Source organism: Aspergillus caelatus (assembly GCF_009193585.1).
Source record: "Aspergillus caelatus strain CBS 763.97 unplaced genomic scaffold BDV27scaffold_383, whole genome shotgun sequence".
Lineage (NCBI taxonomy): Eukaryota > Fungi > Ascomycota > Eurotiomycetes > Eurotiales > Aspergillaceae > Aspergillus > Aspergillus caelatus.
In genome coordinates, this window is record NW_022475646.1 from 1 (window position 1) to 25706 (window position 25706).

A 25706-nucleotide genomic window follows, 5' to 3' on the forward strand; every position below is an offset into this window, starting at 1 on the left:
GGAGAAAGGACTCACAGGGTGTACTATGACTGTTTTTTTTTTCTCATCTCAGTTACTCTTCTCTATGAAGTACTAATCTTATGCAAATGTTCCAGAAAATATATATATATATCGCTGACGTCATTGCATTTCATACGTCGTTCCACGTTTGAAGTAAAAATTCTATTGATCCTTGGAAATAATATGCCGTCGAAATGAAGGCGCCATGGTAATCATTTTAGATACCATTATTCTCCTTCATTTCCCTACATATCCGAACGGCAGTAAAAAATTACTCAGGATCGAGACAAATCTAGTGACGATGAATTACCGAAGCAGGACTAGCTTATAGTCACGTGTGGCACTATACCCGAAGTGACGTTAGTGACTCGTGCATTCAAGAATTAAGATTCAAGAACGATCGCCAAATGTATTATAGTTTTGCGGCAAATTTCCAGGTGAGACTCCTGACGAATTATTTGATATATATAATCATTGGGCTCGCTGCTGGGCAATGCCCGAGATAAATCATGCCCCGCGAGGTGGCAGGAATAGGAGTGCATGCGATCTATGTCGGCACAGAAAGGTACATTGACTCCCGGCGATATCCCCAATCCCTGATAATAAGGACTCTCTATTTATAAATAACTTGACAACAACTGATACAGATTCGTTGTGATCGCGCCCAACCGTCTTGTGAAAATTGCTTGCTGGCACGAGTGTCTTGTACATTCACCGTGAAGCCAACTGAGGCGCGTAAAAGCATAAGACAGTAAGATACGTTATGAAGCTGCTCTTTCGAGTTCTTTTGGCCTAAAAATATCACATCTAGGCGTCTCTCCGAAACACAACGCCAGGTACAAAATCTTGAGAGTTTGATTACCAACAGTGACTCTGCATCCCGTGGTCCAGAAAAGGCTTCTACTCATAATAACTATTCTGCACAAGCTCATTTTCATGACACGGCTGGCTTCGAGAATGCCCTGTCTACATTTCAACAACATCTCGAATACTCCTGGCCCGGAGGTGACCGGTCATCCCACAGGGCCAGCTTCTGCTCCGCAATATTTCACCACACTGGTTCTCATTTCGATCTTGACAACTTCTTCCGTCAGGTCACAGACTCGTATCAATCGCGATATGGGATAGAAGAAAAAAAGCAAGCGACCTCCCAATGGCCTGACAAGCGTTTGGTCAGGAATTGTATTGAATATTATGATCGCAAAGGACTTTACTCTGTCTTCCCTATAGTCGATATTCGCGTGGTCCGTGAGCTCTTTGATGCGGGTGTTTTAGACGACCCATCCAAAGCCAGTCCCGTGGCCAACAAGGCATGTCTAGTCGCATTCACGGCGCTTATAGCTCAGCTACATCGCCATAGTCCAATGTTCGCACACGCTAAACCAGATGCCTACGTGCGAGCGGTGTTGTCATTGCTACCGGACTTATTCATGGAAGAGGCTGACGTGAGAACATTGGAGACGTTCATTATTTTGGTAAGTAGTTCAGACACGGTAATATAGCTCGTATCTCATTTTTGCAGACCATATATATACCCCCGACCGGGCAAAGTTACCCAGCCGAGATGATGCTTGCTGCAGCTGTACGCATCCTCTATAAGCTTGGTGGCCACCGACAAAATAATCCCGACGGGGATCAGGGGACGCACAACCATTACCATATACGCTCTCTGTTCTGGCTAAGTTATTGGATGGACAAAGAAATGTCATTACGCGCGTGCCGCGAACCGATGATAAACGACGCAAGCTGTGACTTGGAATTGCCGTCCACCTATGTCTCGCAATCCTCGACTTATCAATTCCTACAGGCTCCCCTATCTTCCGACATACTACTATATCCTTCCGACCTTCGCCTTGCACTAATCAAATCAAAAATCTATCGTCTGCTTCACTCTGACTCAGGCCGTGCCCATCCTGAATCCACCCGAATGCAACGCATCCTTGAGCTAGATCAAGAGCTGAGTGCTTTAGAATCGAGTTTTCCTGCACATTGCCAACCTCATGTGTTCGCAACCCCGGATTGTCCACTGTACGCGTTCCATGACCTTAGCATGCGTGGTGTGACTTTGCACTTGGATTACTACTATTGTGTAAAAAGAATCCACGAGGCCAGTGCCGCCTGCAGCACGCAGTACTCCTTTTCGTCGGGGATGGGGCTTTCTCACCAGACATCACGATGCATGTTGCTATACATTAATCAAGTGAAATCTTTTATCACTTGGCATAGTTTTTGGTTCGTACCAACCGTCATCTCAGATCTATTTTATTTTACCAGCTAATGGTTGGCTTTCACCTTAGGATATATGCTCAATGGTTGCTATCGGCTGTGATATCCCTGTTTTATCACTGCATGTCCAACCCCACGTCTCCAACCTTTTCTGGGGATCTTGAAATCCTCGAGAATACAAGAGACATTTTCTCTTCTCTTATGCGCAGTACCGAAGAAGGGAAGTGCATTGCGCCGTTCTACATTACCGAGGCTTTTGTTGACACACTGATTCGATTTGCTAAGCAATCATACATGAAAGCGACTGCTATATGAGTGTTAACGTGTACATCACCTTTTGACCGATACGTTACAAATTCTTTATGACTATAATATGACGGTGATAATCTTTCGAATGAAATGTGTACCCGAAATGCAGTTGCGACATCTGGAGCTCCATGTTCCACGTGCTGGAGCATAACCATAAGGTAAGAAGGATCAAAAAGGACCTTCTGGCTGTTCCAAAACTAGGTCTAGAAAGTTACAACTCAATCTCGGAAATCGTACCCTGTGACTCGTACATTAGCTTAAGGCCACGGAGACAAATGCCGTTGCTTAAATTACATTCGGGTGTTTATTGGCGGCATTTAACCCGCTTGTAGCCTCGATGATGTACGGAGTACGTGCTCGTAGTTTCCACCCGCGGACCTGGAGGGCCTCAAATCCCACCACAAGTGCACACACTTGCGTTCTTGGCGAATATTAGTCGTGCAATTGACTTTAGGTAGCAATAGACTTGCTGATTGGGCTTCATAGCCGTATGAAGAGATATGAAGCGCCGGGAAACTGAGGTCTAGCTCCACAGCTGAAACGCTTAATAGCAACCGTAATCGCGCCAAGAAACACCGTCATCTTTTATTTGGACCCACCAACGATTTCCGAACCAATTATTTCATTGCCGATGAATAAGCGGGCCGTTTTTGTGCCGAGATATGAAGTGCCAAGCCCCGGTAAACCAAGCGTGCGTAGTTGAGGACAAGATCGAATCTACAGGACAGAAAGTCCTTTGCACTGCCTATGAGCGGAGGAGTCTTACTAACTAACTCGATACAATCGGGTTCCTACATATCTGAAGAGCTACCGGTGACCATCCTTCCCTATAGAGGTCTTGTGAGTAGCATAAATCGTGAATAAAATGCTTACCCGTCTCTCAAAAGTTGGATTACTCCGCATGGGCCTCATCACAAGTCAAGCCATCACCTCGGATTGTATATGAAGAGCATATGCTCCTGTCTGGAAATTACCCATATCCCGAACGACACTAGATCGCCGCATTAATCTATTCCCTCCTCTTTGTTGCGTGGAAACTTGAATCAAGGCATACTCTAGCCAGTACTTCGGCAGACAAAGATGCATAACAAGCTGCGCCCCAAAACATAGACAGTCTTGGCTGCAGATCTTGTGGCTCTCCAGATTCAATCCACTGCTCCAGCGGCCCCATTACGCGGACCGTGAAGCCCAGTCACATTCGACCCATTCGTCATTCCAGGAGACATTCACTTTGATAGGTCGCGAGATGTGGTTGAATAGTGATTGACACGCTATTTTCCGTATCCAGAAGGTCAAAATTCCGTCTGCCTGTATCTCGAACATTCATGCCGGAGCTTGCTGACGACGATTGTGACGAACGAGGACGAATCCCGTCTGCCGGCAGTAGACCTTGGTAGCACATGAAATCCCATCTGCTAATGGCTCCGCAGACTGGATAATGGAGGTCGGGGTATATAATAGGTCGTTATTGTCGCTCCCAAGATGAAAATAACTCAGACATCGCTTCCAGACTCTCACCACTAGTGTTATCTTCTTGTTGTCCCGACCCTCAATATGCAAATTCTTTCTTTGAGCAAGTTGGCCATACTAGGCCTAGCCGGCCTGGCGATTGCCCACCCCGGCGTCCATGAGCCCAGCTCTATGTCGCATTCCGCGAAGAGAAGCTTCCTCAACAACGCAAAGCGTTCCCTCAGCAAATGCAGCAGCAATTTGGAACGCCGTGGAATCAACGACCGGATCCAGGCTCGCCGTGCGGCCGCGTATGAGATGTACCGCAAGCGCAGCATTGACGCTCGCGACTACAACCCTTCCGTGAACACCTCGCATCACTCCACCCTCGACGTGACCTCCCAAACCACCGAGCAGGAGCTGTTCGCCAAGAACCCCGTGTGCATTCTCTCCCCCGAAGGAGAAATCGGACCCTTCTGGGTGAAGGGTGAACTGGTGCGGTCTGATGTCCGTGACGGCGAAGCCGGTGTCCCGATCATTATGGACGGCCAGTTTATCGACATTGAGACCTGCGAGCCCATCAACGATCTCTACTGGGATGTGTGGAACTGCAACTCCACCGGCGTTTACTCCGGCGTTCAGAGCTCCATGAACGGCAACGGCAACGATGACTCGAACCTCGACAAGACCTTCTTGCGTGGTGTCCAGAAGACCGATGCTGACGGTGTCGCACAATTCCAGTCCATGTTCCCCGGTCACTACTCCGGCAGAGCCACCCACGTCCACGTCGTTGCCCACGTCGGTGCCACCCAATTGCAGAACAACACCATCACTGGTGGTCATGTCGCTCACATCGGTCAGCTCTTCTTCGATCAGGACCTCGTTTACAAGGTCGAGGCTACTTACCCTTACAACACCAACAATGTTTCTATCACTACCAATGCCGATGATCATGTCGTTCAGGATGAGACTGAAGATAGCGCCTCGGACCCCTTCTTCGAATATGCTTTCCTCGGAGATGCCCTAGAGGATGGTATCTATGCTTGGATCACCCTGGGTGTCAATGTCTCAGCTAGTTATGATACTAGCTATGCTGCTACCTTGACTTCCTCCGGCGGTGTCTCCAATTCTAACAGCAGTCCTGGTGACACTGTTAACTTCTGATTGATCCCATCGACGGCTGGAAGCAGTTTATTGAGATAGTCTAGCACATGTGATGGTATCTGTGTCCATTTCACTCATTCCCTATATCTGGATGCACTCATTGTTAAATAGCCACGTCGCGTTCTTGTATCTAAAACTTACCAATAGTATTTCAGCCATTATTTAGCCCAGCGCTCATTTCAAACACATAATAAACAAAATGCTCGGCCACTGGAGCAACACCAGAACCTTGGGAAGCTTAATGAAGACAGATAACATGTCATAAAAAAGGATGATAGTCAAACCTTTTCATAGCCTAAGCTCGACCCTCGCCCAATTGAGTCACCAAAGACTCCTATCAGCTCATCCACTGCCCTTATCTCCTTCTGCACGGCATTCTCTTTCGGCAAGAGCGTGAATAGGCCTTACCATGCGCCAGAATCGCCCGTATAGATGCCTCTCCGCACCTGAAAATCACTGCTGGTTCTTAATGTAAAGACTTTCCGTAGGCTGATGGGACCAAGTAGCCAGGCGGATGTTGTCTTGAGCTATGTTTTATCCAGTTCTGTAATAGCACTTCTGTGTAACTCAGTTAATCTTTCCCTATCATTTGGATCCGAGGCGAAGTACAGTTGTACCTTACAAAATATAGGGACCAGTGGTAAATACCAAGTGTTTCCGATCCCGGTTTTCATTCTGATTCTGAAAGTACCGATGGGCCTTAGATTCAGCTTGAATACTGGTTAGAGACCCCACATGTAATGAGAGGGGAGGATATTGTTGTCAGCTGTATGTTAACGGCTATAGAATAATTGATGTAAGTGCACTCCTTGAAGGATGAAAATCCCTGTAATCTGTGGTATGACGCTATATACTAATTGGTCTTCATATATTTCAGACGTTATGTTCGAAGTAGGGATAAGGTTAAAATCTAGGCATCCTCCAAAAATGCAACCGAAATAGAAACATCCCGTCCCTAGTATATGGCTTACCGATATGAACGGCACTTCATCATTTTTCCAGCTTGCCTATTCCGTGGCGAAGCCGTTATCAAGCATCCTGCAGATTAGGTAGGAGCATGAATGGACCCTAAGGCAAAAATAGAGGGAGGATCAAAGGCCCACTCTCGGGTTCGGGTTCGGGTTCGGGTTCCTGTGCGGGAACATCAACCCTAGATGAGTGCTTGTTCTGTTTTGAGATTAGAGTCACTAAGCTTAACATTTAGGCAGCATTTATCCATAATTTTGTGAATATGATTACACAGGTCTAGATGAGTGGCTGTTGAAGAAGCTTTCAATGACGGCAAATTGATAAAAGGAAGTCATGAAGAATGGTTGAACATGCACATTGCATACTAGTAGAGCTAACATCTCTAGAGGTCTGGTACATGGCATCCGTATCTATCCTTACTGAAGATCTCTTGTCTTGTAATGAATACCACTTTCAGTTGTCATGCATATAGTATGGAGAATGGGTTCATAGTGTAAAACCTTGTTCGAAGCAACTCCCATGCATGCCAAGTGTCTGAAGGATCGACATACTCTTGGCATCTGCGATGGCTGAGATACGTACTGGATCTGATTCTCTATAACCGGTGCAGCGAGCTCCGTACAGCCCCAAGAATAACCAAAAGCCAAGAAATGTCTAAGGATATTGTAAATATATCGAATTTGGCTGCCTTGAAGAAACCTAATACGGAATCCGACCTCTCCATCAAAAGCATCTACCTCCATCTCTTGGCTTTTATCGCCAAAGATGTATAAAAGGACGTGTTGTACAAGGCCAGTATACATCAATTCATTCAGCCATCTCATGACACAATCCAGATCTCAATTCTTATTATTATTATTCAGCACCACCCAATAACAACGGTATAAAACACAAAAGCAAAAATGAACGTCTTCGACACCCGCTGGAAACTCCCCCTCCACTGCTTCCAAATATTCCTAATCGTGATGGTAATTGGCCTGTCCATTCCAAGGCTCTTCATGAAGAACCAGCCCCGCACGCGAGCTAGTACAATCGGCCTCGGAATGGTATATCCCTCCTCTTCTGTGGTTCAAGCACCCGATAACTAACCATCGAGACCCGTACAGGGTGCAAAATCCCTAGTAATTGTCCTCTACCAACTCCTAACAGAACACATCACGGCGCTCCGCAAATGGGGAAATCTAAAAGCATACACGATTCTCAATGCCCTGGAGATCGTTTTCTGGGCCGCAGTCGCAGTTTTGACTATACAGGCCAATGTACAGATGTGTGTGGCGCCTGGATGCATCTTGGGCTGGGGTGTGGCTATTACCGGGATTAATTTGAGGTATAGTATCTGGTTCTCGATGATGGGTGGGGATACTAGTTGGGTGGCTAATGCTGTTTGAGGATAGTGTTTTGGCGATTTATGCCACTATTATATCTTATCGTGAATGGAAACAGTCTAAGGGTGGGGCAAGGTCGGATGGATATAAGAGGGCCCATGAGTTGAGGAGTGCTAGCCCTGTTTCTAGTGTGTGATTGGGATTTGATCTCTTGGGGTATTTATGAGGTTATGTTTTATTTTATTTTAGTTGGTTTGTGTATATCTGCTTGCATGTATAAGTGGAAAATGGATCCTCCAAGATGCCCTACTACTGTGCGCGAGTGTGATACATTTTCCGAAATGACTCACTTTCTCTAATTGTTTCCCCCCAGACCTTGAGCAATTTCACGATTAAAAGGACAAGCCATCATCTTCCCCGTATCGACTTTACCAAGTCCGGAGCCGAATGGGTATGTGATCAACAACCCATCACCAGCGTAACTGACATATAACACTAGCATACACATTGCCAGAGCCGGAATATAGAGGATCTTAGTCTAGAAATGCTGTGGTTCGCGCCCTGCTATGGGTAGTATTTCCACTCAACAAGTTGTTCACTGAGGCTGAGTTGGCTTTCCTCTTAACACAATCAACATGTCTTTGGATTGTAGGTGACATAAAGCAACAGCAAGTGGCATTTCCAGTGCAAAGAACATAAGAGCTTACAATATTAAGAGACCGCCATGCTAAGGCGTATGGAGAAAATTGGATGAACTTAGTCTAACATACATTTCGAGAATATAAGGACGTACGCGATGAGTATATGTATAATGAGATCATACTCGGGATGGATGGGAAACAGTGACATGCAGTTTATACTCTTACGGTAAATTCAATAATGCCATCCCACGATCGGATTGGCTGTTCAAACTAGTTGGCACGACCAGAGCAGCGTATTGTGGATTGTTGATCAACATACTAGGTAAAGTTAGTGAGGCGGGGTTAACTATTAGTATGATTGAATACCCACACCATCACCCAACAAGTTGACACCCACAGATTCACCCTCCTGCCGCCGGAAATGAATAATGGACCTGGTTTATCAATACGCTGGATTCACATCTCTGCCACTCTGTATTACCCTCAATATACCGCTCATTCTGTATCTCCTTTACCATTTCGTTCTATTTCCCCTCTTTCGTTCCGATCTTCGCTCCATCCCAGGCCCAGTCCTTGCCAAATTCACTGACCTCTACCGTCTTTTACTCGTTTGTACTGGATCTGCTCACGAGCATCACCTCCGCCTTCACAAGATTTATGGACCTTTCGTTCGACTGGGGCCAAATAATGTCTCCGTTGGGTCTCCCACCGCCATCCCCATCCTCTATAATACACGTACTCGATACCCCAAGTCAGCGTTTTACCCGGTTATGGGAAATGTCGCTCATGGAAAGGTTGTTCCTACAATCTTCTCCACGCAGGACGAATCGATTCACGAGACGATGAAGCGGCCCGTTGCCCAGGTGTACGCCATGACAAATCTCAAGACCTACGAGCCGCTGGTAGACAGTACCGAATCGCTCTTCTTGAGCAAGTTGGAGAGGTTCGCAGAGGAAGAGAGAACCCTAGATCTGGGCACGTGGCTGCATTGGTTTGCGACGCACGTCATTATGGAGATTACATTTGGAAAGAGGCTTGGGTTTTTGGAAAGGGAGGAGAATGTAGATGGTATCCTGGAGACAATAGAGAAGCGGTTTTGGTATGTGGCTGTTGTGAGTATAATCCTGTCCCTAATATGTAATAGCAGCTGTTCCGTGTCCTTCCCGCCTGGTATGTGGTTTATGTAAGAAGGTAGACTGATGAGGCCTACTGAGTTAATAGGCCGGTCAAATACCCTGGCTCGATAAACTATTGCACAAGAATCCCGCAGTCGGCCTTTTCGCACGCTTCGTATCGAAGCCGAGAGTGTCTCCAGTTCTGGAATTCGCTCTCGAAAGAATAGCAGAGCGGAAAAGGCAGCGTCTTGATCACCCGGAAAGAAAGGGGCAAGAGCCAGACTTCCTGGGTCGGTTTTTGGATATTCAGAATAACCATTCGGATATCCCGGATTCGTGAGATAACCCATCTACCCTGTTTCTATAGCTTTACTCACATAAGCCGCTACAGTTGGATAATATCCTGGTGCCAACAAAACGTTCAGGCAGGCTCGGACTCCACTGCAATTACACTGACTTCAGTCATGTATCATCTGATGAAGAATCCGGAGTCTATGAAAGCCTTGGTTGTCGAGTTAGATATTGCGAATTTTCCGTCACCAATTCCCTGGGGTATTGCCCATAAACTCCCCTACCTCGACGCTTGCATCAAGGAAGCCTTGAGGATGACCCCTGCCATAGGTATACCATTGGAGCGCATTGTTCCAGCGGAAGGAATAGAGCTATGTGGCAAGTATTTCGGAGGCGGAACAGTGCTCGGAGTCAATGCTTGGTTTGTGCACAGAGATCAGGGAGTGTATGGGGCAGACGCTGCTCTGTGGAGGCCGGGACGGTGGATTGAAGCCAGTCAAGATAAGAGGAAAGAGATGGAACGGACGTTATTTGCAGTAAGCTCCCCGGAGATACAATTTCTACATTGCCCGTGTGGTCTGCGATGACCCAGTAAGAAGTACTAATATTGGTCTTACTAGTTTGGAGGTGGATCAAGAGTTTGCCTGGGCAAAAACATCTCGTACCTGGAGATGTATAAGGCCATTCCTGATATGCTACGCAGATTCAAGGTATGTCACCTTGCCGATCCAGTTACCTTGTCTGTCAGAGGTATACTGATAGTTTGGCTCTTAGTTTCAGCTCACAGACCGACGAAAGGAATGGTCATTGAAAAATGGATTGTTCACCTACACGAGGGATTTTGAAGTTTCTATTCAAAGAAGGGAGAGCTCCGGAAAACATTAACAAATATTTACTTCGACTAGTTACATTTGTAAAGACACATGAAGATTCTGTAGGCAACTTTTGAACAAATAAAAGGGAAATAACACTTCATTTCCAGATTACTATAATAGAGATTCCTCTAGATAGCCTTATGCCGCCTTGCGGAGACATTTTCAGAGTTGAAAGCAGCAAAAGTATTAGACAATTCATGAAACTAGCTGTAAGTTTGAAGACTCACCAATCAATGACGTTGATCCTGCGGATTGACAAAGACTTTCTTTCCACTAACTTTCCCGGCCATAAAGGCGTCAAGTGCATCCTGTACCGACTCTAACCCACCCGGGAATACATAAGAAGGGTTTGAAAAGATCCTGCCGCTAGACAAGCCTTTGGGAAGATACTCTTGAAGATACCACACTTTGGCATCTTTGTTCTCATCCCTTGAGACTAAGAGATCCGAGTACCCTGCCCATTCCTTCTTCACATTCTTTGGTAGGCGTGGGTCTGCTGGGGTAGGACTTGTCGACCAAAAAAGGCCACCATCTTCCGCGAGCAGGTCGCCAAGAAGTTCGGTCACTTCTGAGGAGCCAATCGCATCGAATATCCCGTTATAGGGTCCATTGGTCTTAATAGATTCCAGGAGCTGATCCTTTGGCGTAGTATGGTCAATAATGTAGGATGGGCCACGTCGCTGCACCAGGTCCCAGTTGGCAGTAGATGATGTTGTCACTACCTCGTATCCAGCGTCGGTTGCATATTGAACAGCCAAACCACCGACTGAAGATGAACCACTATAAATGAAGATTCTCTTTCCGTTTTTGGGAGCCCTGTCATTGATAGGAGGATATCCGAGTTTCATGCAGATAGAAAGCGCAGCAACAACCGTCGCTAGGTTGGCCATCACGCCAGACCCTTCTTCCAAGGAAGTTTGACTGTCTAATTTCACGATGTTCTCTTCCAGTGCGAGGGGGTACTTTTGGTAGGCACCAAACCTCTTATCAACAGCTGCTGGACCCCAACAAGCAACTGCCACACGATTGCCAACCTTGACTGAATTCACATTAGGTCCTACCGAGACGACTGTTCCCCCAAAGGTGTATCCGAGAATCGCCGGATATTCAATCTGAAACATTTCCCATCTATGATTATAACATATTAACCATGCCCCTCATACCCTTTTTTTTTTTTAAACATGGAAAAGAACAGAAACACCAAGTACAGTCCAAACAACTCTTTTACTCACTTCTGGATTTTGGCTTCAATTGGGTTGAAAGCAATGGCCTCGTTCCGCACCAGTACTTCTCCCGCCCCTGGCACCCATTTTTCAACCTGTTCAACTTCAACTGGAGCCCGTGGGCTTTTCAATAACGCGGCCCTGTTCTCTTCCATCTCGTGATGTAGTAGGTGAACCTCGCAAATTAGGCAATGGGGACGCTCAGTTATATAACCACAGGCCCCACATGAAATTTTGTGGCTATGATGTGGGGCTGATTAGAATTATTAATCCATCCTGTCCATTATTAAGCCAACTCTGTTCGAACAGAAATCGCACTGTCACTCATACTATCATGAGAGACAATGACATTAAAGTATGACATGGATTTTTAGAACGATCATAAGGATACCAAGAATTGAATAAACAAAGTTTCAGCAGGTATTCCGGTAAAGACGTCGAATATGTTCCCACAAAGTCTAATAACTGTAAACGATAGTAAGTAAATGAAGATATAACCTTGGAGAGTCTGTAAACACTACTTTATACAGGTAGATCTCAAGGCGGTGTAGTATTCAAGGGAGAGATGAGAGATCACATGGCCCTCTTCCCTCTTGCCTAAGACTACAGACTAGCGCGAAAGGCGGCATCCAATCCACGTGTAGGTTCTCGGCTTCTGCCATCGTATAAATGGCTTACATGACCCACTGCATCTGCGCTTCGCATATGCTCCTCAACCTGCTAGAGTTGCAGAATCCCACACTTTTGTGTACCAAGAAATAGAAATCATAAAGGGTACTATATCACACAAATATCATTATATAGCTGTCAGATTCAGACCCTTTTGGACTGACACCATGTCATGTCCTCAGTGCATACCTGCAAATAACCCCATGGCCAGACCCAAGGGGCCATATTGATCCACGACAAGCACACGAAGTAAGGCAGATACTCTTCCATGCCGAGGGAATCGACCGTACAAGCCTATCTGATGATGGCCTCTGCCATGTGTGCAGACACATGAGACTCGGACACATTCTCAGATGCATACAATCTGGGCTATTATTCCGGGTGACCCGAGGCACTCTAAATCAGATCGATGTACGCTTTGGAACCTTGAGTGAGATCCGACAACGATCGAAGACTTGTATTCTTTGCCAACAATGGGTGCAGCTCGTAGACTCATTCCCAGGTGATAGTGAAGAGGACAACGATGTTACACTCACTCTGAGTCCTGGCTATCGGGGCACCGTCGTAATTTTCCACGGCAGGGGTAAGATAAGGAGAGCTATTCCCTTGCTCGCGTTCGGGACACATTCTAACTGGCGGCGTCTGCCTATCTCCAACAGAACGGTACAGCCGGGACAGTTCTATCCCGATGGTTATACAACGGGATCAACCAGATCGAGTAGGTCCGAGATATTCTAAAGTACTTAGAGACTGGGAGGAGGTCCATTCTTGGCTTCAAGAGTGTGTGTATCAACACGGAGGAAAATGTGGCCTAGCATCAAAAGCTCAACATCCACCAGGATTTCGGTTGATTGATGTGACTAACAATTGCGTTGTGACGGCTTCTGGATTCTGCGAGTACGCAGCGTTGAGCTATGTACGGGGAACAGATGACAAGCAGCGTCTCGAGGCAACAACGCATAATATACGAGATCTACAAAAACGAGGCTCTATGCACAAAGCCTGCCTCCCCGCAACTATCTGCGATGCAATGAGGGCTTGCGCTGAGATGGGAATTCAATATCTCTGGGTTGACCGGCTATGCATTGTACAAAATCATGCCCATGAGAAGGATGTACAAATCAATTCCATGGGCACTATCTATACCAATGCCTATGTCACACTCGTTGGGTTGGAAGGTAATGATGTGAACTATGGCCTTGCCGGGCTTTTTAAAGAAGAGCGACCTTCTCACTTGGCTTTCCAAGTTGATGACCTCGTTTTAACCCAGATTTGCAGTGAGAACGACTACGGGGAGCTTGTTAGAAGGTCGGAGTGGGATAGTAGGGGCTGGGCTTATCAGGAAGCTCTACTTTCGAGGAGACTACTGCTATTTTCACACTCGGGGCTCTTTTACGAGTGTTGTAAACCTCCTCGGCTCTGTGGCGAACCGAGCAACACATATCCCTATTTTAGAAAGCCACTCTTCAACAAAGCTATCGACCAAAAATTAACTTCCCCCTCACTATTATTCCCAAGCCTAATAGAGGGTTACACAAAGCGAGTCTCTTCGCATGAATCAGACATCCTCCGAGCGATTTCTGGCATCCTAAACTCGACTTACGAAAGTAACCACTACTTTGGACTCACATTTGCACTATTCGAGAACGCTATTTTGTGGAAGGCAGAGGCTACTACACATTCAAAACGCATTTCAGCCAGCGACGCCGTTTTCCCCTCATGGTCATGGTCCTCAGTCAAAGGCGGAATAAAGACCAATACTAGACCACTGCAAAACCTAGCAGTCTGGATTACTGCGTCTAGTGATTCTAATTTCCTTCCACAGCCATTAAAAGTCATCGCACCTCAGCCAAGAATGATTTATAAGGATATATATACATTGAAGTTGCTAACGCATTTTTCTGTGCTGCTTATCATGGCCTGGAAGGAGGGTTGCTTCTCAGGCAAGCTCCCAGATGAATTTTACTTCGCAGAAACTTGGTCAGAGTATAAAGATTTGATAGAAGAACGGTGGGGAGTCAATATTCCTGATCGCATTATTCAAGACGCCCATGGTCTGGTGGAGAACGTCGATTATAGCGACAAATTCTCATCAGAGCACATATCAAAAGCGCGCTCTAACCCTGGTGGAATTATGGTCCACACCCAAGCACTCCGGCTTCGCTTAGTGCCTCCGCGAGGACTATTCAACAGTTCTGATAAACCCGTTAAACTTTACACTGAAGCCGGTCGAGTTGTGGCATTTCTCGATGACGAAAGCGTAAATAGGGACTGGTTTCTTGCAACATATGGCGGCCGGCAAAGTGGGATATGTCTCGATCTTCTCGCTCTTTCCCTTGCATTTACCCAGTGTCATGTCCTGAGGATAAACTAGAATTGAGTGGAATGACCCGATCCATCGAGAAGATGATATACGGAAACCGGCAGATAATTCCTTTGGGTGAAGGCTCTTTCATTGATGCATTCGCACCTATTGTCAATTTGATGGTTATTGACACCCATAAGGGTGTCAGTAGGCGGGTGGCACTCACTAAAACCTATCTCAAGATATAGGTCAAGGCAAAACCAAACTTCGGCACCTTTGTTCTAGTGTAACGGAAGCCTGTACTAGCGATACTGTGGTTACCTTCTTGGGTTCTAAAGAAATGTATTGAGAAATATCATGTCTCTCCTGAATGCTTATCCATATCTCAATCGGAACGGGGGTTATCCGAAGATCATGCCTTCTGCATTTCAGGCATTCTCGCTTTGTTGATCGCGCAGGAAGGGACTGGAAGTCCTTCTAGTCCCGCATTTTATGCCGTGCATTATTGCTCTGCATTTCACCTGGTAGGCTTTATCGGCGCTTCACTCTTTTATTCCAAGAGCTGAAATTTGTGGTTCATTAGTGTTCGCAATTCCCATAGTCTGAGTACGATGCAACTGGCTTGCCCATTGGAAACGGACTCGTTTCAGTCCGACGGCATTAAAGTGACTTATAGTTTATGAATGCTAAGAATATAAGGACCCTTTCACTCCGGTCAATCTTATCTTTACCTCACAACTCTTGTGTTGCCAAAGGATGCCATTCCCTCCCTTCCCTATGACCATGCATTTTATCGAATAAAACTCAATCAGTCATAGTATAATCCTGCCTCCGTTGATTAACAGATGAATATCATTACCTTCTATACCAAAATAAATAGTCTGTCTAGTACTAATCTACCTCACCAAGTCTAAGTATTTCAAACTCTATGAGTATGCAGTGTACATGCTATTAGGTATATAGATACCTCTCTAGCTGTTAGAAGAAATAGAGAACGCACATCATGCAAAGGCAGTATCGATCATCATTTCTTCCCCCCTTGGCCGACTCCATTCATTCATGAGGAGTCATTCCAATAATGATTAAGTAGACTTTCGGGATTGTATTGCCAAATCGACCCGGATTTACCCTAGAATTTGTGAGAGATTCTTGTGACCACGGGCTCTGTTGCCTGGCCGCTAATTTCCAGTGATGCAGTGATACGGCCATCTTGCATTATACAGAATATGACACGGAGTTTGACCAACGATGTTATCGATTTGGCTTACAATATAAGAGCATTACTGAAGTATACGTTGAGCGGTCTGTCCAAGCCGGCCAAGCGCTGTGAACTTCTAAGTAATTCGTTCGCTCAACATTTTATCTCGGCAGGAATTGAAGCAGTTCCGCCGCTGAAGAGTGTCTACTGTGCGCAACCGTGAGGAAGTTCGAACATTAATGCTCCTTATACATGAATAGAACATACGCAGCTTAATATTAAATGCTTGCTAATACTCACTGTTCGTAGTTAACATTGAAAGTTTAAACATCTTATAATATAGAACATACTATTATGATATCTGCTCTAATTTCTATAGCATGTTACCTGATCAACAACTATACTGATTCTAGTTAGAACTTTAAACCCAACAATACCGAAAATCCTAATATGGCTCCTATACGCATCTATAACTTTATACGTCGATCGACGCAGTGTGCTGAGATATTGGATATTGAATATCATGAGAAATGTTGAAATAATCAGTTTTCTGCTAGCAATCTCTGTCTTTCCAGCGATTTATAGTAGATACTGGGAGTGCTTGGTTTCCAGACAATTCTGTGAATAAACTTTGAAATGTGTATTTCACGTTATAGATTGAATTTCTGTCGAGGTTTTCAAATAATACGACCCCGTCCTACTAGGCTAAGATCGTGTCTCCGCTGGTCCTGATACTTCCTTCCACATGAAAATCGCAAATTCTCCCTCCGCTGGGGTCCCGACATATAGGGAGATGTCCAGTCCAGCTATTTTGAACCCCATCCTGAGATAACTCTGGATAGCTGGATAGTTGACATTCGACACTTCCAACCACACATGGCGTACTGGCCATCTAGCAGAGCCAAGCCTTTCAGCTAAGCGCATAAGATTCCGTCCGATTCCTTGGCGTCGGTACAATGAGTTGATTTCAATATCAGTGATGATCAACCGAGAGTTCCAGCTGGAGAATTTGGCGGATATGAATGCGATGATTTTATTATTATGCCCGGGAGTAGGTGCATCCTTAGCACATAACGGATTGGTATCCTCGACTACCACGGTAAAGCAATCCGACGACTCGTCATCCCCGTCCGAGTTCTCGTCATCTGGGAAAGATTTGTGCAAAGGACTGTCTAACGTGACAGTCTTTATGTCCAGCCCAAATCCCGGATCTCCAGACCCTACGTTGGACGTGTTGAATTCAATTTGAAATACCCGATCTGTCACGAAGGAGCTGTCAATGGTGTGCATGGACGCTTCGTCATCCGACGTGGAAAGGCGGTAGTTGAGACCCCTTGCAGGATCTGTGAACGGCAGTTTTGGGAAGTCCGGCATAGTAGTCGCCATAATAAAGGGTATTCTGTATGCCGAGTATATCTTTGGTAGCAAGTAAGAGTTTTATCAGCGTGTTGTAAGCTTGCTATGGGACCAGGCGGGGAAATTCTAGTGGGGCACAACCCATAGCCTCGGTGAATCTGAATACGAGCTGAGACAAGTTGCCTGGAGTGTCAAGAAGGTAATCGGTCCTTGTGGTCCGTTGCGTTTGATGGACCACCATTGGGGAGTGGTGTGGCCGCTGTCTCCGACATGCATGTCAAACTCGCGCCCAACACCATATGGCGCTAAGGTCGCCTTAGATCTTATCCAAACTCAACAAGGGAAATATAAAATTTGAAGCAAAAAGAAAAACATACAACAGGAGGGATTCGCTGGTGGTCAGCCACCCAACTACTAACCTCCCGGCGTGTGGCTTAAGTACGGCTGAGCGGACGGGAAGCCCTGTTCTCCACACCCTATGGTCGTATGTACAGGTTTTTAAGTTATAGGAAATTATATAGGGTAAGGCTAATTCTGCTCCACCTTGTCATAATTTGGATTGAGTTCTAACCTCAAGTTTTTTGATTCCCTCTGCCATCTGTTCAGTATTGGTGAACACAGATCTCCCTCGTTGACAGATGTTTAATTCTCGCACTCTAGCAGTTACCCACACTTTGGCGACTTAGAAACCGCTGGAGGGAATGACACAGCCGTGGCACCATCCGGTATTGCAAAATTATCAATGATCATTCTCTCACATCTCGGGTATAGACTAGCATCCCCCGGCAGTGGCCATGTGTATCTGCTGTGTGACGGATATACAGCTGCGGCAGACCTGGGGCTCTCTTCCTTCTCCTCTTCTTTCCTTCCATATCCCTGTGTTTGCTCGAACGATGTCTGACCTAGTCAGCTACTGTCAACCACCAACAACCACTATTTGAGGTGCTATGGTAATATTCATTGCTCTAGTCGTCTTATCCGTTTATGAATTGTGGTTACTATCAAGGCTCCAATCAGCACCCTCATTTTGTGGTGGCGTGGCTTGCTGGTAGACTCGACCTCCGTGTAATTTAGACAACAAAGTCTCACAAGCGCTCTGTGGAGATGAGTATATAAATAGATCTTCTTTTGTCATACCCGGGGCCACAAACATCACTTTCGTAAACGGGTTCTCAGACCTCCACGCGGCTCATTAACACTACTCATCTACTGCCTATGCTCTCGAGCAGATGCCAACAAATATGAATCAATCCGCGTCTTGACTCGATTGCGTCATTTTGGCTTGGCTTAGATCAAATATCTTCCAACAGGCTCACCCGCTATTCCCTATTGCAGCTCCAACCATTTTCTGGACTTAAATTTGGTTTCTGCTCCCAGACGGCGGAGATAATCTTGAATCTCGAAAATACAGCTGTCATAACTCCGCTCGGCTTTGCCCACTCTGAAGTTCTGTTTCAAAGACTGTCTCATCTGATAAAACATTCCCTGACGCTCACGAACATTCCAAACCGCTTTTCGGCCACCCAAAGTACCTGATTCGATCTTACATGCATGCTCTCTGAGGATCTGGTATGTGAACGAATCATTAAAGTCACATCCGATCACCTTGTGAGTAATATCCACATTCGCCCCGGCCATGATAACATAGAAGCTCTATTATCTTGTGTTTCAGAGGGTATATGGAATCGGGACCACCTGACTGCGCTGTGATCCTTCATGTGCCTGCATTCATTAGAGCACAGCAAAGAACATCCTCGGTGATAGGCAGATTATCCCCAAACCTTTGGCAAAGCCACTGCAAAAGTCGAAGTTCGGACTGCTTTTCATTTCTCACAACCTCACAGAGAACAGCTTCAGTAGTGCATAGACTTTCGTCGCCATAATGAAACAAGATCTTCATAGGAATATTCCCATGTTCATATCTTCCTTGTGCAACAGCTTTCAGTACATCTTCAGTAATAGGTAGGCTCCCGCCCGCATATTCGCAAAGGGTAACCAATGTAGGAAAGTTCGTATCCAAATCTTGGCTTACAGCAGCCATTAGTACGTCCTCTGTGATAGGTAGCTTCTCACCCCCATGTTTACAGAGGAACATCATAATGTCATTTTTATGGTTGCTGTGTGATACTGAGGCGGTTTTGAGTAGATCCTCCGTTGCAGGAGTATTTTCACCACTCTCCCCACAAAGCATCTTAATCATATCGTATTTATCAACGTGGAGCTGTATCAAAGCTGCCCGGAGCACCTTTTCAGTGGTATATTGAGTCATATCTTTACAGAAGATATTTATGAGCCGAAGCCCAGCTAAATGATGGCTCCGTGCAGCAGCTTCGAGTACCTCTGAGCTCATAGGTAGGCTTTTGTCTCTCTGGCTCTCAATAATGCGTATAAAATGTGATTCGTCGCCACTGGTAGCAGCAGCACTGAGCACCCTCTCTGTGACTGGTAGTGTGATTCCAATCCGATCGAGCACAAAGTTTACTGCTTTCCAATCCGATTTTGAGATTCTTTCCGCGGCAAGATCTTCCACAATACCACGTATCTCCTTCTTGCTTTCATCTGGAGCTTCGGATGCAATACATTCTGAGGGGTAGTCATATTGACCCTCCTGTCCCAGAAGTTGACGAGATAATTTCCAGCTCCAAATTAAATTTATAAGTGGCAGGTAGTAGAGCCCACCAAGTTTGCGGCATTTTTATTGGTCTACGTCTCAGACGCTATGACTTGTCACAAGTCCTGTGTTTATTGTAGAACTTGAGTAGAACATTTTGAAGTTTGCTTTGCGATCTACCTACGTATAAAAATGAAACGCAAATAGCGGTGGGAACATAAACCATCAATTATGTAAATATCTAGCGCGATCATACTTATAACAGTTAGGTGGCGCAGTAATCCGAGGTAGCGATCCACCCCCAGCCAGCGTTTCTTATTCAACAAGGCTCTACATCACATATTCTAGAGATTATATACACAGGTTTCCTTTTCTATAATTCTCAACTCACAACCTCATCCTAGCACATTTTGGCCTTCTTTCAACTATGTAACAAAAATACCCTCCAACGGGGACTATACATATATCAACTCGAATCGCTATCCTGCTTGTAAATCTGTATACAAGTTCTAGAGTTAGTTACCGGGTGACCGGAGCCATAAATAAATCTATCCGATATACTCGATCGGCTTTTCACTCATCGGGGCCTCTCTGTATTGAAGCAGCTCAAGCAGTCTACTGGGCAGCCGTATAGCGTTGGCCGGGATACTTGGCAGGGCGCTAGTCGAGGCTCTGTGAAGACATTTATAAATTCTCTTAAGGGGTTATAGTGATATCTGGGCGCCGGCTGGAGACAGTATGCCTGAGCAAGTCAGAAATGATCTTTACCACAGCTCGATTCCTCGATCAGGTGACTGTCTGTCCCCTAATTGGGAAGATGACCGCTAGTGTGGATTCGAACCGCCTGGTTGTGGGCTGATCATTACCCTACATATGTTGACTTGTCCCACATTTTAAAAGTGATTGGCAGGGAACAGGCAAAGCCCATGCAGGTGGGGCCGGAATTGTTCGCACAAGAAGCTTATATTTCGGGTCTATTTGACAGTCTAAAATTCAATAGTCTGTTTGTAGCTGGGCTAGTGCCAGTTTTGTTATCTGGTCAACTCTGTCATCCGCTTGAAAGTCAAAGGGAGACTGGTTCGGTTGAAAGGGACTAGAGGCAATCTACGTGGCCAGGGTTCTCAATCAGATTGTAAGTTTATGTGTTGAGTGGAGTAAAATGACTACAGTGGATAACGATCGGCGCGTACACGAGGTTAAAGCTTGGATTTCCTTCAACTTTGATAGATAATTGGTCGATCCGGTCTTTTATGGCATGCGGATTTGCCACGTTCCCCCGCGTCGATGGTTCTATCGTTGAATAACTGGTTCATTACTTATGCAGGGGGCGAGTAGTGAGTTCACGCTACTGAAATTATGCAAAAGTCTTAGATCACTATCTTTCTGTAGGTGCCAACCAGTCCTAGGGAGCTTTGCAACTTACGTAGCCGACCAAGTAGTTATTGATAATGGGAGGTTTGTTCATACGTCAGATTGTGAGTAACAGTTGACAGGACACGATAGTCTGGATGTGAGAACCTAGGCGTCGAAAAATAACGCAACTAGGTTCCATGGTTAGTAACCATGATCGTCAACCAGCAGTCAGAATTTGTATTATCCACCGACGCATGTGGTCCCTGAATGACAATCACTTCCCGGGGCTAACCAGGCCGGCCATACTCCGTACGCAAAATATATAAGCTTTTAGGCCATAGCTTGGGCCTGTCGTGTGCGGAGTGGGCCCTACATCTTGAACTTGTGAAAGAGTGGTATGGGTTATTCTGAGAGGGTCTTTCCTGAGCCCCTTGAGCTTATCTTGAAACCGCATTTTATCTCTCGCCATCCCCCTATCTGGCAATGTAGCATCACATTGTCTGCTTTGCATTTAATCATCCTGCAATACGAAACAAAATGGTATCCCTTCGGGGGTCGATATTCGCTTTCCTGCTTTTAGCTACCTCACTTGTAGCTGCCAATACCACGACTGAAGTTCTTCCACAGTGCGCGGTACGCTTCGGTATCTTTGAAGAGCCTTGGATAATCCCTAACACCATAGCAGGTCGCCTGTGAGCAAAGCGCATTGCAGCAAAATAACTCAACTTGTTCTGATAGCCATACAACGTGTCTTTGCACGGATCATCTGTATCAGTCTACCTGGGAACAGTGTGTTCTTACAAATTGTACAGTCAAGGAATCGTTCAGTATGTGATTGTATGTCCCTTCCTTGCTTAGTTGAAACTGAACAATGTGCAGCTGCCAAACGGCTACAGTCCCAACAATGCGACCTCCCCACTCATCACGGACGCCCCGCCGCGGATCCCGCTCTCATTATTCCATTATGCCTTGCGACAATCCTCTTTGCTACTCGGATATCCGCCAAGTATATGCGTATTAGTGGTAGTTGGGGGTGGGATGATTATACTATAGTTGTGGCATATGTGAGACTGCAACCTGGCCTAGCTTACTGCAATAACATTTGGCCTTCTAATATCCATCCAGATACTGGCCGTGGCCGTATTCTCATTGAATGTGTCGAGTTAGTCCGAATGTTCAATCCTCTGAGTAGCAGGAGGTAACTAATACATTTTAGTGATTCATCATGGATTCGGGAAGGATATCTGGAATATCACGCCCTTTGAGGAAATAACTGAGATAATGAAGGTTAGTCTTTGCTACCACATTACAGTAAAACACTGATTCTCATTTGCAGATCTTCTACATCTATGTTTTGCTATACAAAATGCAGATATCCCTCGGAAAGATCTCCGTTTGCCTTTTCTTGTTGCGGATCTTCCAATCAACAGCATTTCGCTATACAGCTTATACTATCATCGGTCTCAATGCCGCAATTGGAGTAACTTGGGTTCTAGTTGACGGCCTTCGGTGCACCCCAGTCCATCTGGCATGGACAGGATGGGCGAAAGAGGAACAAGGGAAATGCATCGACTTTATCGCTGCGACCTTCGCGAATAGCTTCGTCAATATTGCAGTCGACGCTGTTATGGTCGCCATGCCAGTGTATGAAGTGATTAAACTAAATCTCAGCGCGCGAAAGAAAGTAGGAGTTGGCGTTATGTTTGCGATGGGCTTGGTGTGAGTAATAGACATTATTGAACTTTTTATTTTTTCTTCTAGGCTGACCATTCTCGCTACACTAGGCTCACCATTGTTGCAATACTCCGTGTTATTGTCTTCTGGTATAACCGCTGGAACAAGAATCCAACTGGTACGTTCAACTCGCGACTAAACATGCGTTCCTACTATTTCCTAGTCTAACTGACTTCGTGTGTAGTCGAATTACAGCCGATCAACGTCTGGTCGGTAATCGAGTGTCAGATTGCGGTGGTCTGTGCATGCTTACCGGCAGCCAGGGCTGTGTTGGTCCGCTTCTTCCCTGGACTGATGGGTGGTTCTGCTGGGGAGTCTTACGAACGTAAAGCCACACGACCGAGTGCTCCTGGCACCAATGGTAAAATCTCCCAGACGACGACCTATACCGTCGAGTACAGCAGGAGGGCTCAGGAAAGGGCATCGAATAGTGCGGTCAATCTTGTAGAGTTACACCGAGAAGGAGTCTAAATATGAAATGGATCAATTGCAGCCCAAATATCGTTTTCCTTACAGGTTCAGTGCTGCTTTTCGAAACGTAAATTCTAGACCTATATTCCCAATTTATGCATTCACTTGTAGTATATGGCTATCCAGATCACTTATTCCCCATGGCCGGCTGGATTCCTCGTCGGCACTGCCCCGTTGAGTTTGAATATATATAACAAAATGAGAGCTAGAATCTCAAAGTGACAATCGGAAAGACTGAGGGTGTCTCACGATGCAAAACCTGATCATATAATATCACGCATACGGCCTTGATTCCATGGGAGGAAACTTTCTGGGTTATGAAGTGTTGGGGAGGAACCGTTTCCTCCCCGGTTGGCGCTAGGTCTACAATAGCTCAAGGTCTTGATCAGGGCTGACTGGAGCTCTATGAGATATTAAATGTTAAAGATAGATATAGAGAGCATTTAAATAGTATTGCATTATTTCCTAGATTAGCTAGTTTTATATAGAGGGGTCAGAATCACCGGTAGCAAATTGCTAGGCAAACACACCTACCAGTCCACTGAGGGTCTCCAAAATCATTAGAAAATAACAATTGCCTGATATATACGCATTCTAATTCAGTTAAGGTGGTTTCCTTGGCCAGGGAGGTCAATCCAGCGCCAAATAGAGAAGGCCAAGCTGCAAGAATACCATGACACATCTGGTGAAGAAAGGGGTTTGTGCTACGGCCGTAGAGGCAGAAGGAAAGTCTGAGGTAGATAGTTGATTCCTTTCTAACTACTGTTTGACGAAAAACTAACGTTCAGCACTGAATGTGGAGGGCATGTCTAATAGGAACGTGTGAACTGTACAGATTGAGCCCCAAACCGCGCGACAAAGTAGGGGACGAGTGCCGAGAATGGCGCAGCAGACCGGGTTTTTCCTGCTTATTCCCATACACCTCCTCAGCTAGAGTGCATTATTAAAAATCCTCGTACGTCCTTTTCTTCGTCCTAGTCATTGCCTTCGGACACATTCTTGTCAAAAATGGTGCCCTTAACCGTACTAGACCATTAATCTAGTGCGGCCAACTACTCATCTGTTGTCGAACCGCTCAACTTGGGGACAAACCCCTGCCAACACTCATCACCGACGCACCCAGGCCTCCTATAGTTTCAGCAACGACCAATCAAAGACGAAGGACTTCTACAAATGGCAGAATAAGCACATCGACCACATTGCTCAAGCCGGTCCACGACCATGTCCGCGATGCGCGGGAGATCGAAAGTCTCCAACAAATTGCAGCTGCGGATTGCTGTATGGGGATCCTTTGTATGCAATATTTGTTTGTCAGGACTGCAGCTCTATGGTGCCATCGCGTGTAAAACTCTTTCTCTTGTCATTACTATGGCGGATTCAATCTTCGACCCTGTCTCAAACATCACCCTGATCCTGTGCAATCGGGCTGCCAAGGGCAACACGCCACAATATCCTGTCGGCAAGGCTCGGAGAGAAAACACCGGAAACATATACTTCTCCTTTATCATGATGGCCGTCTCTCTGATCCTGATAGCCTTCTCCAGTCAAGAGCTTACCCAAGGGGGAGAGTCAGCTTTCCATCTTCCATCCGACATTGCTGTCAGCATTGCTTTCGGGGCTAAATTCGCTCTGTTCTTGTACTGCTGGGCTTTAAGGAATAAATACTCTCAGGTCCGGATCCTGTGGGAAGACCATCGCAATGACCTGTCCATTAATGGTTTCGGAATCCTGACTTCCATTGGCGGCTCAAAGTTAAAGTGGTGCATTGACCCGATGGGGGCTATCATCCTTTCGCTACTGATCCTCCTCCTATGGCTACACACGTCCGTTGGGTAATGTAAGCTTCTTATTGGAGTCAGTGCCGATTCAGACATCTTGAACGTGGTCACCTATATTTCCATGACTCACCATACTGCGATCCGGGCTGTTGACACTGTGCGGGCGTACCATGCTGGCCCGCGTCTCATTGTGAAAGTGGATGTTGTCATGGATCCTCACGGAACCTTGAAAAAATATCATGATATCTCGGAAGATCTGCAGAACAAGCTTGAGAGCTTGCCGAATTTGAACCACGCGTTTGTTCACATTGATTATGAGACAACGCATCGGCCAGAGCATGCCAAAAAGATTCTGTAATTATTTAGGTGGGGTGCGAAGAGACTTCAGTGTGTATCTGGGATACTGCATGAGATACTAAATAGTTATCAAGATATTAAGGATGTTTAGGCGCTGAAAGCCTGTAATAGAGCACATCAATGCACACCCTCCAGGCAATTTGCTGTACTCCTTCAGGTGAACGTACGCAGTTTTAGCAATCTAACTTTGGCGATCGACATGATGCACTTGTAAAAGCTTTTGGTTATCGTGTAACTCTGATCTGGTCTTGTTACTACTTAGATTATTCTTTTTTTTTTTTTTTTTT

At 45.8% G+C, this 25706-nt stretch overlaps 9 protein-coding genes across 9 annotated transcripts; 7 read left to right on the top strand and 2 right to left on the bottom strand.

Moving 5' to 3' along the window:
- Nucleotides 1-509: 509 nt before the first annotated feature.
- Nucleotides 510-2541, top strand: BDV27DRAFT_164052 (fungal specific transcription factor domain-containing protein; the record flags this gene model as incomplete). The annotated part of the gene is made up of 4 exons (XM_032073635.1): nucleotides 510-565; nucleotides 812-1475; nucleotides 1523-2232; nucleotides 2298-2541. The coding sequence occupies 4 exons, from the start codon at nucleotides 510-512 to the stop codon at nucleotides 2539-2541; spliced, it is 1674 nt and encodes a 557-aa protein (XP_031921009.1).
- Nucleotides 2542-4081: 1540 nt separating this feature from the next.
- BDV27DRAFT_169907 (intradiol ring-cleavage dioxygenase) lies at nucleotides 4082-5148 on the top strand (the record flags this gene model as incomplete). Its single annotated transcript, XM_032075159.1, has 1 exon — nucleotides 4082-5148. Exon 1 carries the CDS (start codon nucleotides 4090-4092, stop codon nucleotides 5146-5148), a length of 1059 nt encoding a protein of 352 aa, XP_031921010.1. The 5' UTR covers nucleotides 4082-4089.
- Nucleotides 5149-7019: 1871 nt separating this feature from the next.
- Nucleotides 7020-7505, top strand: BDV27DRAFT_150894 (uncharacterized protein; the record flags this gene model as incomplete). Its single annotated transcript, XM_032071290.1, has 2 exons — nucleotides 7020-7163; nucleotides 7224-7505. The coding sequence occupies 2 exons, from the start codon at nucleotides 7020-7022 to the stop codon at nucleotides 7503-7505; spliced, it is 426 nt and encodes a 141-aa protein (XP_031921011.1).
- Nucleotides 7506-8511: 1006 nt separating this feature from the next.
- BDV27DRAFT_150895 (cytochrome P450) lies at nucleotides 8512-10374 on the top strand (the record flags this gene model as incomplete). The annotated part of the gene is made up of 5 exons (XM_032071291.1): nucleotides 8512-9195; nucleotides 9305-9534; nucleotides 9590-10025; nucleotides 10110-10199; nucleotides 10264-10374. 5 exons carry the CDS (start codon nucleotides 8512-8514, stop codon nucleotides 10372-10374), a joined length of 1551 nt encoding a protein of 516 aa, XP_031921012.1.
- Nucleotides 10375-10499: 125 nt separating this feature from the next.
- BDV27DRAFT_169909 (zinc-binding alcohol dehydrogenase family protein) lies at nucleotides 10500-11742 on the bottom strand (the record flags this gene model as incomplete). The annotated part of the gene is made up of 2 exons (XM_032075160.1): nucleotides 10500-11492; nucleotides 11597-11742. 2 exons carry the CDS (start codon nucleotides 11740-11742, stop codon nucleotides 10595-10597), a joined length of 1044 nt encoding a protein of 347 aa, XP_031921013.1. The 3' UTR covers nucleotides 10500-10594.
- An 844-nt stretch (nucleotides 11743-12586) lies between these two features.
- BDV27DRAFT_150897 (HET domain-containing protein) lies at nucleotides 12587-14809 on the top strand (the record flags this gene model as incomplete). The annotated part of the gene is made up of 4 exons (XM_032071292.1): nucleotides 12587-12797; nucleotides 13006-14448; nucleotides 14482-14568; nucleotides 14607-14809. The coding sequence occupies 4 exons, from the start codon at nucleotides 12587-12589 to the stop codon at nucleotides 14807-14809; spliced, it is 1944 nt and encodes a 647-aa protein (XP_031921014.1).
- Nucleotides 14810-16464: 1655 nt separating this feature from the next.
- Nucleotides 16465-17145, bottom strand: BDV27DRAFT_150898 (GNAT family N-acetyltransferase; the record flags this gene model as incomplete). Its single annotated transcript, XM_032071293.1, has 1 exon — nucleotides 16465-17145. One exon carries the CDS (start codon nucleotides 17143-17145, stop codon nucleotides 16465-16467), a length of 681 nt encoding a protein of 226 aa, XP_031921015.1.
- Nucleotides 17146-21616: 4471 nt separating this feature from the next.
- On the top strand, nucleotides 21617-23284 carry BDV27DRAFT_164059 (CFEM domain-containing protein; the record flags this gene model as incomplete). Its single annotated transcript, XM_032073636.1, has 8 exons — nucleotides 21617-21712; nucleotides 21765-21906; nucleotides 21959-22143; nucleotides 22205-22241; nucleotides 22296-22366; nucleotides 22416-22798; nucleotides 22864-22931; nucleotides 22998-23284. 8 exons carry the CDS (start codon nucleotides 21617-21619, stop codon nucleotides 23282-23284), a joined length of 1269 nt encoding a protein of 422 aa, XP_031921016.1.
- A 1221-nt stretch (nucleotides 23285-24505) lies between these two features.
- On the top strand, nucleotides 24506-25420 carry BDV27DRAFT_164060 (uncharacterized protein; the record flags this gene model as incomplete). Its single annotated transcript, XM_032073637.1, has 2 exons — nucleotides 24506-25107; nucleotides 25144-25420. The coding sequence occupies 2 exons, from the start codon at nucleotides 24506-24508 to the stop codon at nucleotides 25418-25420; spliced, it is 879 nt and encodes a 292-aa protein (XP_031921017.1).
- Between the last annotated feature and the right edge of the window lie 286 nt (nucleotides 25421-25706).